Below are 13823 nucleotides of genomic sequence, written 5' to 3'. Positions count from 1 at the left end.
TGATTTTCCTCCACCTTGCCCCAGGCAATGTTAACAGGGCAACAAACGGGCTGGGTCCTGAACACCAGCAGTGCTATCAGAACTCCAGGCACACACGATGTATCACTGGCTCTCACATAAATGGCAGAAAGGAGTCAACTTGATTTCCAATTCTAGGGAGGCTGTAATGGCAGAAAACACCCAGCTGGCAGAAATGGCAGAAAACACACAGCTTTCAACTCAAACCAAACCACTGATGCTGAAAAACTCACCAAGACAGCTTAAGTACTTAAGATCAAGAATCACAAATTCTACCAGCACAAGCACCAAACTAGTATTTACAGACAATTTAAATAGCCCCAGCACCACAGAAACACCAAGAATCAAGAAGCTCCACAACACAAGATTCAAGAACTCCATTTCAGGAATCAATTTGTCACTTTTCGCATTACTATGACTCCCAAAAGTCTGGTTATTGTGTCTTTTTATTATTACTGTTTAAAACACACCCTTTATCAACAAAACTATATGAAGTTCATTCATCTTTTGGGCTGAACAAATGGAAAGAGCAGCATCCATTGAACTGCTGACAAGCATGTAAAATGCTTGTTAACAATTTCAACCATAGTGACTTTAAATCGGAAAATCGGAAATAAGCCTTTCCCATCCCTCCCACTTGTCTTGTTCTACTATACATCAAAACCAAATGTGATGATATGCGAGATACCCATGTATGCTGTCACTGGAGTTCTCTGAAGACATTCTATGCGGTCAAGCTGTTCACTACTCTTGAGGATGACTGTTCTTTTGAGGAAATTCTCAAAGTGATCACAGATCAATGTTTTGTTTAAGACCACATGATGATGGTCTAGCCAATGACATGCAAGACAAATAATGCAATGTAAAAGAGGACAGACATACAGCACTGAGCTAATGATGTAGGGATGTTTCAGAAGCAGTACTGGAAGCACCACTACGAAGAACCCATAACGTGGCTCTGTCATTGCTTGGGCTGTTGGAGTCTTTTTTTGCAGTCTGGATGAAGGAGCAAGTAATACACTTGGATTCATATATAATCACAGTCCCATAACTGTCTTCAGAGAGACTGAGGTTTTTACTAGTCACTCACATGCCTGAACAGTATAGCGAATTTACAGATTAGTTTGAACAGAAATCAAGACAAAAAACTACTGTCCCAACTCAGGCAGTACATTTGCATGTCATCCATCTTACGTTCTCTATAAGCAGCCATTCAGCTTCTCAGAGCATCTGTATTTTGTCTGGGCTGCCTCCTACTAATATCCTATTTAGTCACTGGCAGCTTGCTGGAAAGATCTAAAAGGAGATATTTACTTTTTTTAGTCACATAAAAAGTTTTAGTAACTACAATGCCTTATATTGTACGTTTAGAGCCTCCATACATTTAATTAGATTTAGAAATAACCCGAAGTACAAGTAGAAAGAATTAACTTATTATTTTGCAAAATAATACACAAAACATCCTCTTGTTCTCAAACACTAATTGCTTCCTATTTATTCCTCAGGTACAGACCATCTCAATCAGAAATCACAATTTCCATAAAGGTTTGATGCCATGAAGGACAACAGCTTTTACAAATTGTGTATGGTGAAGCAGACAGGCAAAGAAGCCACAAAGGTTTTTTTCAAGAAAATGTTCTTGAAGCCATTCAAAGATTTAGCTGTGGCCCACAAAATGGAGTTAAAAGCTGTTCTGATTTCTTCTCCAAGACCTGTGCCCCTGTAAAACCATTGCCCTGTCTCATTTTCCCTTCATCCATTAGTTCAGCCTAATTTAAAAGCAGTGAAAGCAATACACATTGAATTCAGAAGAGCTTACTAGCAACCCAGTTTAACACTATTAAGCTACTTGGCTTCCACAGTTAACAACTCTTACCAGCACCACTCTACTTCACTTTTACTCAATAGTCAAACCAACCGCAGCCAGTAGTCTTTCAGAGCCTCACCCATAATTTCCCAGAACCCATACAGAAGTTTTTCAGCCAAAGACCTTAAACAAGGAAAAAACTTTGTCATGCTATCACTAAGCAGCTGCTCAATTCACCCAGCTGAACTTTTGCCAACTTCACCCACAGAAAATGCCTACAAAGTAATATTGTCTCTGAAGACTTAAGGCAATTAAAAATAAATAAATGCATGAGTGGGTAACAGCACTATGCAGAAAATCAGAGAAGCAGTTTCATGCAGTGATCATCCTATGAGGTGCCTATCCTAGCTGAAGGTTGACTTAGATGCTTAGAAAGGCAGTAACGCTTTTCTTAAAACCTATGGCTGAGAAATCCTTACCAAGTACATGTGGAAAAGACTTTGCCCAGCTGTTATACCTAGCACTTCTGAAAAGCACTACAGGCTACAGCTTGGATGGAAATCGGATGCAGGGCTTCTTTGAAATGACACCGCTTTCAAACACCAAAACCATTTCTCTTCTCAACAGAAAGACTGGCTAGGAATTCTGGTACTTCTTAGTACCATACTAGCAGGATATAACCTGACACGCATTTTAAGCAACACAACAACAGGCCTTGAGTTGGTTTTGGGTTTTTTTTGCTAGATGGTTCCTGTTCTGGTTCACATTTCAGCTCTGATGGATCTTGTTGGCATAACGGCAGGAGGGCAGACTTCAGCAGAAGTTGCTTCCACTCCTCTGGCTTGAACAAATACTGCACCATAGCCTCAGAAAGAGCCAAAAATGCCTTAGTTTGAATACCATAAACAGATATCAGTTACATGTTCCTTGCTTTCCACTTCATTAAGCACAACAGACACCAAAAGAAACCCAAAACAAGAAATGCCTGAGCAGACCATATGCTGTTGGCAAACCACTGGCTAGAAAGAGCTCAAACAGTCACTTTTAAGATGATAGCAAGACACAGCCCTTTTGCAGAACCTTTCCTGTAGTTTGAAGCTTGGTTGATATCTGTCCTCTAATGCAGCAGTTGGGACACCTCTCAGCTGGCACAGATACCTCACACAGACCACTCGGACACACCAAATGCCAGCACAGATACAGGCTGCTGCCTGGCTGTACTTGTCTTAGTGATCACTACTGAGCAACTACCAAAGCCAATTGCTGGCACTTAGCTCTGTTATCATATAACGTAAGCAAACAGAATGAAACCTTATAACAGAAAAATTCTTAAGTCATTTCTCCAAGCTTTTTTCATTGTAGAAGTTAGCTGTCAAGTAAGTTGGTCAGATAATCCATGTTCAAAAACCAAATACAGTTCTTCAGCATACACCACCACCTCGTGGCCAGATGCCTGAAACTCCCATAACAATATATTCTGCAGTTTGCCTTCTAAGGGCCTCTGAAATGAACACCACTGACAGATTCTCAGCAAGTTACACTCTCATCTTGTGTAAGCTGCTCAGAGCATTTTAATTACCTGCAAAGAGGGAAAGTATTCTACATGCAAAGTTGCATTATTTCAGTTTCACGGCAGCTTACACATCACAAGTGCAAGCTCTCTACTTCATGCTATGCCTGAAAGAAGCTGCTGCCTGCTGGACAAGCACAACAATAATTTACGGTTTTGACTTCGAATGCATCAAGACTAGAACAGATTTCTCTTCTTTTACTTTCATAAAGAAAAAGGAAAACTATGATAAAGACACATATGCTGAGCTATTTCTCCTGGTGTATTAAATCTACTGATCCTGAAAACTGCCTCTAGTGTCCCAAGGAAAAAGGGATTTCAGAAATGTTAGCATATGTACTTCAAATGAGGTGCAAACATCAAACTATACCAGAGATGAAAATCAAAGTATTGTCCCTGCAGTAACCAGCACACAGAATTAAAAGATGCACAGCAAAAATATTCTGAAAGCAATCTATGAAGTGTGGCAAGTAACAAAGTACAGACAATTGAAGGAGGCTAGAAAAAGCTAGACACAGAACAAAAATCTATACAAGACAATATTGTGCCTTAGGTAAGACTAAGATGACTTACCTTGACCTGGAAATTCCTTATGCCATTCTTAAGCTGATGTGCCAAATAGGCTAGTAAATCGGTTAACTGCTCCAAAAATTCCAAGTTTACATGTACTAATAGGTAATTACAAATGTGTCCACTGAATGAGTTATCTGTCAAATTGATAAAGAAGCTCCGTTTGGCTTCCCCCTTCCACATGCTTACTGTCAGAAAGACTCACCAACAGTTGTACCGTCTTCACCCATAATGCACTTCATGGAGGTGATGATTTGCTCCACGACAGGAGGCGAGAGTGACGTTGCATACACAGCACTGTGAGAGTATGTCCTGAGGTAATCAATCAGCTCCTAGCAAAACACAAGAGGATCAGACATGGCCTTCCCAGCACTCTGAGAAATGCTTTACTGTTGTGTCTCAATCACACAATAAAACAGGCCACCACAAGAAGCCTCCTTCAGAATGTCCTGGAAGAGAACAGGTATCTCAAGGATTGATTTTTCAGTAATAACAGTTGAAAAGTGAACAGCAGGGACATGACAATCCATAATTATGTCACGGGGAAGGAATGTGTGTTGATCAAAGACAAATGCCTGCAATGGAGTTGTTCAGCCAACATCACCAGTACTGGATTGCAACAAGGTGTTTGCATTACCCAAGTTGTGTTTCAGAAGTGTTTATTATAACAGTGGGAGTTATAAAACAAACAAAATGGTGGGGCGCACAACCCATAGGTGCTTATGTATCATGCTCAAAATTGTTTCCCCACAAAAGTAACCAAACAAGGCGATAGGTCACAAAATATTTTCTCCTATTTCTCAGCACAATATAAATAAAGCAGCAAGTGTAATTTAAGAGTGCAGGAACATCAGCCTACCCTCTCCTGCATTTCCCAGTTAAACAGACCTGCTACATTTGTTAGGGGGCAAAAGCAGGTCACATTGGAATAAAGGACCAACACGCTGTAGATCCATGCTGCTCGTTGTTAACCGTAACAAAACCACTCTAAAATACCCAGATCACTCCAGAAAAAAAGAGACCAGTACGAATGCCAGGACAGATTCTATCTTCTGTCACCATAAAATTATTAACGACGCTCCTGCAGATAGCACAAGCTGGGAACATACTATAGAAATACACGTAAGTGTTCAATTTTGCACTGATATCTGCCTGGAGTCAGAGTTAAATGAAAGGAAGTTGTAAAAGGACATTGTAATAAACTAGGTAAGAAGATTTAAGGCCTCTTACCTCTGAAGCAATCCCTCAAAAAGAAGCTAAAACACAGCTGTGAAGGACTCTGCTGTTTAACCTTACACTAAGGGAGTTAATCCCACTAGCTCACTACCTTTGAGAAAATATTAATACAGTGCTTTCTTCTTCTGGGGAAGATGTCAGAGTAACTTTAATCCAATTGTAGTAAACTCCCAGAGAGGAACACCTGCAAGTCCCATCTCCATTTGCATGAGCTAAAGTAATTGTCACTAGTATTATCTAAAAAAAATATTGTCCTGGTAGGAAAATGGTAGAATTTTCCTGTCAGACAAAGCTTATAAGCCTGATCTGTGAGATACATCTGAGAATATGAGAAAGGGGACACATGCAATGGTCTGCACCAGGCCTCCCAAAAGGAGGGGTTTGGCAAGGACAACACTTTCCAGCAGTACTTTTGAACAGAAGAGAGCCAGTAACCAAAAAACCCACAACACCCCACAAATCAACCAAACAAAAAACACAACACAAACCAACCAAACAACACCAAAAAGGGAAGAATTGTTTGTTTAGAAAGCAAACTGTTCAAGTCTAGAGGGAATCAATTCTACCAGACTAAAGAAAGAGATTTTTCCAAGTTGAAAAACCTAGCATTTTTGCTGCAAGCCTCATTAAAAGCAACAGGAAGAGAGCCTGCTTTCCCGCTCCTAGCAGTTCCTAAAAAGATACCACACCACTACTGCAAACTTAGATCATCGTTGATCACATGAAAACTACACAACTATGAGGTATTTCACTAGACTAGACTCTTCTGCATCACACATTTTCACTGTACTAGACAGTATGTAAAGCTACGGAACATGTACAATCAGGGAACTTGGCAAATAGACCAACTTTGAAATGCACAGTGAAGAGCTCCACCACCAGCCTAAACCAGCCATGAGATTCCCAGCTTTTTACCTTCTTGCCCCCAATGTATCCTCCAGCAGCTCCAAAGCTTTTGGTGAATGTTCCCATCATAACATCCACATCTTCAGGACTCAGTCCAAAATAGTCCACTACACCCCGGCCACTAGGACCCAGGGCACCTATACTATGAGCCTCATCAAGGTACAGATAGGATTTGTACTTCTTCTTAAGGGCAATCACTTCAGGCAAACGGACTATGGATCCCTCCATACTGTTGAGAGACAGAAATTCAGTGTAAGTTGATTTAATGGTTGGGGCCTCCTTATAGAGCCTAAAGTCACTAAGTTCTCTTTTCTTCACTCTTTTAGTAATTATGAACACACAAAAATGGCTAGACAGATCATGTATTGCAGAAAGATGAAAAAGAACTCCTCTTTGCACCCAGGTCTCTAACTTCTACCTGTTTAACATCTCTGGGATGCTGACATATGGCCTAAATAGTAGGAGCAACAGTAAGTTAAGGCAAAGGAACATGTTCAGTGACAATTTCACAAATGAATTATCATTTTTGCTTCCACCCTAATGTCGGTATTCTGATCTGACATCAACTTACCTGCTGGTTTTAAGTTTAAGAACTAACTAGGCTCTCGTTAGTAGCACCCCAACACACCTCATTTTGTGCCGAAAGTCACTGTGACTAAAATGCCTAACACAGCTAAGCCTACTACATGCTCCTACTCACTCTCAGCAAAAGCATTCAATCTGCGCAGTTCCATTCACACTAGCATCATCTAGTGAGCACAGAAAGAACGGAATGGACAAGCAATTCAAGACCTCCACTCTGATGCAATGATTGGTTTAGAATTTCTGTAACCTAATCATGATGTGGGAAGCACTGTGATAACACAGGGTGCAGCTACAGGACTAGCAACAGAAAGTCCGGGATGGGTGACATACATAGCTCAATTTAATTGGCAGATGAGATTTATGAAATAACTATGAAGTAACAATATTCATAGTTTGATTTGCAAAGGAATCCAAATACTAAGCAGCTAGATCTCATGTGGAGGGTCTTAGGAATATAAAGAATAGTTTGTACCTGTATATTCCTTCCACCAAGATAAGAATTTTTTTCCAGGGCCTCCGTGTACGAGGTTGCCCATGCACAATAGCATCTTTGAGCAGCTTCTCCAGGCTTTGCATATCTGCACCAGAAATTACTGTTAAATGGTACCAAAACACCTACTAGCTTGAGTTTTGACATGACTAAAGACAGCAATACTCCAGAAATCCCCAAATCACGCCAGTGCAGAGAACAGACTATACCTAAGCCAGTAATTAGCTGCAGGCCCACAGATGAGATTAAGGGGAATGGGTGACTGTATGTACTCAAGGAAGAATTTTGTCACTCTTAGCTAAAAGTATAAGTGAAAGCATTAGGCACAAAATGCAAACAAGAAAAAAAAAGAAAAAGAAGAGGAAGGTACCTCATTGCGAGGAAAGGAAAAAACAACTTAGTCAGTAAGCATGTTCCCACAAATAGAAATAACTTTAAAAAAAAAAAAAAACAACACCAAGCAAGCTCAAGGATAATCAACTATAGGTAAGTACAAGATAGAACAAAAGTACAGGACTGGAAGGGCAGCAAGTGTACTTTTTTGTTACTTTGTTTAAAACACAAAGGACTGGAGGTGTGGAGCAGGAAGGTATTAAACCAAAAAAAGAGAAAAGAACCACCAGTGCAAGAAAGAGGACAGTGCTTGGCATATCAGAAACTACACAGGTGAAGTCATTACTAGCAACATACTTGAAACTTTGCCAGCTTTGGCTACAAACATTTGACATGATCTTAGGAGACCTGGCTAATGTGAACAAATAATACACATAAATCAGTCCCTGGGGGGGAAAAAAAAAAACCCCAAAACACCCCAAAACAACAAAACCCACAAACAACCAAAAAAAACCCCCAACAACCAACAAACTGAGGAAAGAAGTGCAGATGCGAGTAATCAAACCATAAATGTTAAAGTGCCAAGTAAGAGACAGATATAAATACTAGGGCATGAAAAAGAGGACAATAAAAAGAGGACTGGTAGACTGGGGCAGTTGCAGCAGTGAGAAGAGCTTGTGAACTAGACTAGAAATTATACAGCAAAATAGGTCAGTTAATAGACTGTTAAAAGACAGCTGGTTTTCAGAAAAAGACAAAAGATGAAGAAGTCAGCTGTGGAGTCCCTGTCTCCAATAAATCTCTCTAGAAAGAATGGATGAGTTTAGAGCAGTTAGGGAGAACAATGGAACAAAAGTATCTGCTCTGATCTCTCAAGAAAAGAGGGAAGACTGGGAACTAGGTCTGACCTTAATGAAAAAGACAAACCGAAGAACAGGTAGGAAAAAATGAAGCCATTGAACAAGGATTTTAAGGGGGATTTTTCATTTTCTTCCCCATAATTTCTAAAAAGCAGAATATGAACAAAGCCATTAACATCTCAGCAAAATGAAGTTAAATAAGGCAGCATAAAGCATAACAGGAGTAGGACAGAGAGCACATATATAACTAGGAATTGAATGTCATTTTGACAGGCCAAGATCATAGCTTGCATTTTGCCTTCTGGTTCTAATCTGCTACTCCATTCTCCTTCACAGATGCCCACCATCTATAAGGCTTCTAGAATATCCCTCCAATCTCATCATTGCTAGTTTGTACCCCTTTCCTACAAATCATCAATTCCTCCTCATCACACACAGACCTTGTGAGTCCTTCTCCTCATACCCAGAACTATGGTTGGCACCAGCATTCTCTGAATCTCTGGAACTGGATGCAGTGCTCAGAAGTATGTCTACACAAGTGCAGAAGCTGAATGCAAAGCTTTTGTGATCTTGCCCAGCATTCAAAATTTATGAAGAATTAAGAAAATAAAAATAAAAAAAAAATCACTGAATGTTACAGCAAGCTCTACACTTCTAAAAGAAGAAAAGTTATTTAATGATATGAGAACAAGAGAGAGAGAACATAAAGAAACCATAAGCACAGCACAGGATCTACTATCAAGTAGGACAAAGGAAGGAAAAATATTGCAGCTGCCCAAACTTTGCTGTCACCCCACACACTTCAAAGAGAGTAACAGTCATCATGATCTCAGCAATTGATACTATAAAACAATATTAGGAGCACCTGAAGAATGAAGGTAGTGGCTTTACTAATCAAGGGCAATGAGGTACCTCTTTCACTGAGGATAAGAGAAGGCACCCCTAAGTATTTTTAATCTGAAAGTTATTATAAATACCTCCTTTGGAGGATGCTCAAACTAGCAAAGTGAAAATTCTGTGTATTTTGGAAACAAATACTTAAAGTAAGCAACTCAGTGAAATTAATCTACGCTTCACATTCCCAAAATTCCTTTTGTACTACACTGTACCAATGCATGACTGTCTCATTTAGCTAGGACATCTGCATTCATAAGCTTTTACTACTGTAGGACCACACTGACATTTGGTCCTAAAATTAAACTTTCTTATCCTCCAAATATTAACCCAGACTACAAGATTGCCTCACTATGTGACATGGACTGTTAAAATACCCTAACCATGCTGTGCTATCCCAGTAACAAGGAGCTGTGCTGAAACACTAGAGGCCCTAGACTTCCCAAAGGGCAGCATGTTCCTCGTCATATGCAGAAGATATAAGTCAGAATAACTTCAGGATAAAACTGTTATTGGTTGAGACTGAACATATAAAAAATATCCAATTTAGAATGATTAAATTGTCAGTAGCAGCAGTCTTCTGACCTTTCAGGTAACCAGCAATTGATTTCTTTGCATGAAATTGGATTTCCAACTATTAGAAGAGACTGTATCTGCAGAAAGGCAGAGTCCACCATTGGATACTTACTGTTGTGCTTAAAGATTCGAATAGTTGCTCCTGACAGCCTTGCTCCAAGCACTAGTGATGCATGATTCAGCTCATCACTCAATATCAGACAGCCCTGAATTAGAAGGGGAAAGAGGAAGATATTAAAAAGGTCATGTTTCACAGCCAAGCATATAATACCTTTCAGCTCTGAAGCGCTTAAGATCGTTTAAGAAAAATAATAAATAAAAACTTCCAACATAAATGCAGCTAGTCCAAGCAAGATTTGCTGCAAAACAATTTGCAGGCTTAGTATGGCCAATAAAAATACACAACCGGTTTAAATGAAAGAATCACTGAAGTTTCACTTTTCCCAGAAGTCCTGCAGCTGAATCTGCCCGAGTATCTCACGCTGATGATTAGCGCTCATCCTCCAATGCAGTCATGTAAAACAGAGGACTCTGCCACAGCTCACTCAGCAAGTCTACAGCAGTGCTAAGCAACAGGCCAAAGTCCTAGATTAAAGACCTTATCAAGGCTGAACTAATTCTTACATTAGGAGGTAACCACTGACTAAACCCATGTGTGCTCAGTGGTACCAAAGGGGCTCATTTTCTTTAATGAACAGAACTACTAAGAGCTTTGTAGATGGAGGTAACATACAAGAGCCAGGAAGCGGAAAACAAAATTGTAGAGTGAAACAGGGAGGTTTTCTGAAGCCATTACACATTACATGGAATTTGTTTGTTTTTTTCAAAAAAGGGAAGATCTATCCTTGCACAAATAGTTTTGAGAGCAGCAACTGTTAGAGGTCAATAGCTGATATGCTGAACATTCAGTCACAGCGTTATTGCTGTGGACTCCAGGAATGCATATCAGGCAATCAGTTTCTAAGAGAGCAATAGTTCAAAATAACCTTGGTCCGCTCCAAATTACCATGCAAATCTACTGCAACTCTAGAATTGACTTCGTTAAATTAAAAATCCAGAATGCAGGTCAAGATGCTGAAGATTTGCAACTAAACACGTTTGCTCTACATTTCACTATTCACAATTTGTGGAGGGAAGAATCAACATTTCTTCTCTGCAATGAGAGTTACGAGGTAGAACTGTGAAAGGCACTGCCTACAGTTACACAACGAGACATCACAGACAACAGACATATTTTCTCCACAAGAAAAGAGATTTTGCACTAGAATTGCAGTCTACCTACAAATATTCTGCATCCCATGAAAAGTCAAGACTGGTTTTCCCCAGAAACTGCACTAATCTCAGTTGTTCAAACTGCTGTTACAAGGGTTCATGCTGCACACTTCAGAGACCCTGGGATAAGAAGCATGGAAATCTCCAGCTAGTACTTGCTCTTTGGATCTACTATACCAGATTAGGTATATGTATACTATGTCAGAGGGCACTGCTCTCAAACAATATTGTACCAAAAGTTGAATATAATAATCCAGTATTATTATCCTTCTTAAATGGTAGGAAATAGGAAAAGTGATAGATTATAAAAAGAGGAAGAGATTAATGGTCTAGAAAGAGCTTCTCCATAAAAAATAAGCACAAGCTTTTGTTAGAGAAAGAAAATTTAACAAATGAATGAGCAGCCTCTTTTCACCTCCCTGTAACAGAAGAGACATTCAATTAAACAAAATAGATTAACTTGGAATTGAAGAGGAAGTAAAGAGTCTACTATTGTCTGCCACTAGAGAGAGAGCAGAGGATCAAAGAAGCCACTGGTATAGTACAGCAACCAGGGATGATCAGATGTAAAACTGAGTGCTGCTACTAGAATGATAAGACCTCAGTTGCATTTATCGGCAAACTTATGTTTGAGAGAGTAATCAGGAGAAGACTAACACTAACTAGAGATCATAGAATTATAAAACGGCCTAAGCTGGAAGGGACCTTAGAGATCATTTTAATCCAGCCTCCCTGCCACCAGGGACGCCACCTCTCGACTAGATCAGGCAACACATGGGGACTGAACAGGAACCGAACCCGCGACCTTAGCGTTGTTAGCGGCCCCCTAGATTACACTGTTGGTATCAGAAAAGCCACGTGCCAGTGAAAGTCAGACTTACCAATGCATCCTGCAAGGCAGATATGGAAACTCAAGTGAGTGCTGCATTCTACCACAAAGTGCTGGCACACATGAATTGTGTAATCCCGTCCTCAGCACTTAATTTCACAAACTTTTTATACATGGAAATTAATCTGTTCTCCTGCAACTAAAAATCTAAACCAAAATAAGCTTTCAAGCATCACTGCTCTAACCCCATTATCCAGCCTCTGTCAGTTCAGAGCTATGATGAAAAGCTAGAAGGCACTATATAGCACAGTTATTAGCTAGTTACAGTAACTACATTAATGACACTTAATCCAAAACAGGCAAGTTTGAGTATAGCTTAGCCTCATATGGTATAACAATTTCTGACTAAGTAATTCTCAAATCTCACATTATCTGTTGTCTAGACTCAGCACACTTGGCAGTGACTGTATCAGGCAGCCAGCAACCTCGCTGTCAACGGCAGGTCTCTCTGGCTGAAAACTGCCAGGTGCAGAAAGACCTGTTATTAGAGATGCTTTAAAAGTGCTGAAACAACTTCTAGTGTACACCAACAACACCTGTTTTCAGCATCTGCTTTGTAGAAGCTGCTGTTAACAAGTGAATAAAGAACAACCAGATAACACTGATGAAGCTTTTAAATTCCTTTTGCTGACCAATGCTCATCAGATTATGAGGTAGAGTTGGATCTTTAGGACAGTCAAGCCATATTTGTTGTTATTAAAAAGGACTCATCAGCAGAACAAACCAAGCACTTAAGGATTCCACAGAGCAAAATCAGAATAGGCAGCCAATACTATATAGATGTATCAGTAACTTTATTGCTGTGGTTTGTATTTAAAGCTAATTAAGTTGCAATGTAAGTGTCCAGGATGCAAGTGATGCAATGATTGGCTTCAAACCATATCAGTGACTGTCAAAGAAACTCCTTCTGGCCAAATGCAGATGCCTTTACCGATTATTCGGGACTTGGGGGTACTGGTGGATGAAAAGCTAGACGCGGGCTGGCAGTGTGCACTCACAGCCAGAAGGCCATTTGTACCCTTGGCTGCATCAGAAGCAGCATGGCCAGCAGGCTGAGGGAAGTAATTCTGTCCCTCTGCTCTGGTGAGACTCCACCTACGGGAATGTGTTCAGCTCTGGAGTCCTCAGTACAAGAAGGATCATGGACCTGCTTGAGAAGGTCCAAAGAGGGCCACAAAGATGATCACAGGGATGGAACACCTCCCCTCCAAAGAAAGGCTGAGAGAGTTGGGGTTGTTCAGCATGTAGAATAGAAGGCTCTGGGAAGACCTTATTGCAGCCTTTTAATACTTAAAGAGCGCTTATAAGAAAGAGCAGGACAAAGCTCTTGGTAGAGCCTGTCATAGAACAAAGGGTAACATTTTTAAACTAAAAGAGAGTAGATATAGACTGGATATAAGGAAGAAACTCCTTTACAAACAAGGTAGTGAAATAATGGAATAGGTTGCCAGAGAAGTGCTAGATGCCTCATCCCTGGGAGCATTCATGGTCATGCTTGACATGGCTCTGGGCAACCTGATCTAGTTAAAAATGTCCGTTCTCACTGCAAGGGGGTTGGACTAGATGACCTTCAAAGGTCCCTTTCATCCCACAACATTCTACGATTCTGTATTGGCCAGACTTCAAAAAATGTGCATTCCAAGCTGCTTTGCATCTGAAAATGTATGTAGGACATGCAAAGACACAGAAACAACAGTAAAAAAAAAAAAAAAAAAAAAAGAGAGAGAGGGAGCCTGATAGTTTAATCAGGCATGGGAACCTCTAGGCTTTACTGAGGACTCTGGGAAAGCATTGCCAAAACAGGCTGTGCACACACA

At 40.2% G+C, this 13823-nt stretch overlaps 1 protein-coding gene across 1 annotated transcript in view; it reads right to left on the bottom strand.

Moving 5' to 3' along the window:
- Positions 1 to 13823, bottom strand: part of SPTLC2 (serine palmitoyltransferase, long chain base subunit 2) — a 59816-nt gene that overhangs the window by 32458 nt on the left and 13535 nt on the right. Inside the window, exons 6-9 of the mRNA XM_009869992.1 lie at positions 9958 to 10051; positions 7165 to 7270; positions 6117 to 6336; positions 4167 to 4297 (exon numbers count right to left, since the gene is read on the bottom strand). Of these exons, the coding sequence (XP_009868294.1) occupies positions 4167 to 4297; positions 6117 to 6336; positions 7165 to 7270; positions 9958 to 10051 (551 nt within the window). The remainder of the gene's footprint in view (positions 1 to 4166; positions 4298 to 6116; positions 6337 to 7164; positions 7271 to 9957; positions 10052 to 13823) is intronic.

Source organism: Apaloderma vittatum, unplaced genomic scaffold, assembly GCF_000703405.1.
Source record: "Apaloderma vittatum isolate BGI_N311 unplaced genomic scaffold, ASM70340v1 scaffold11005, whole genome shotgun sequence".
In the NCBI taxonomy this organism is placed as follows: Eukaryota; Metazoa; Chordata; class Aves; order Trogoniformes; family Trogonidae; genus Apaloderma; species Apaloderma vittatum.
The sequence above is the reverse complement of the archived record's forward strand: the minus strand, read 5'-3'. Positions and strand labels throughout refer to the sequence as shown.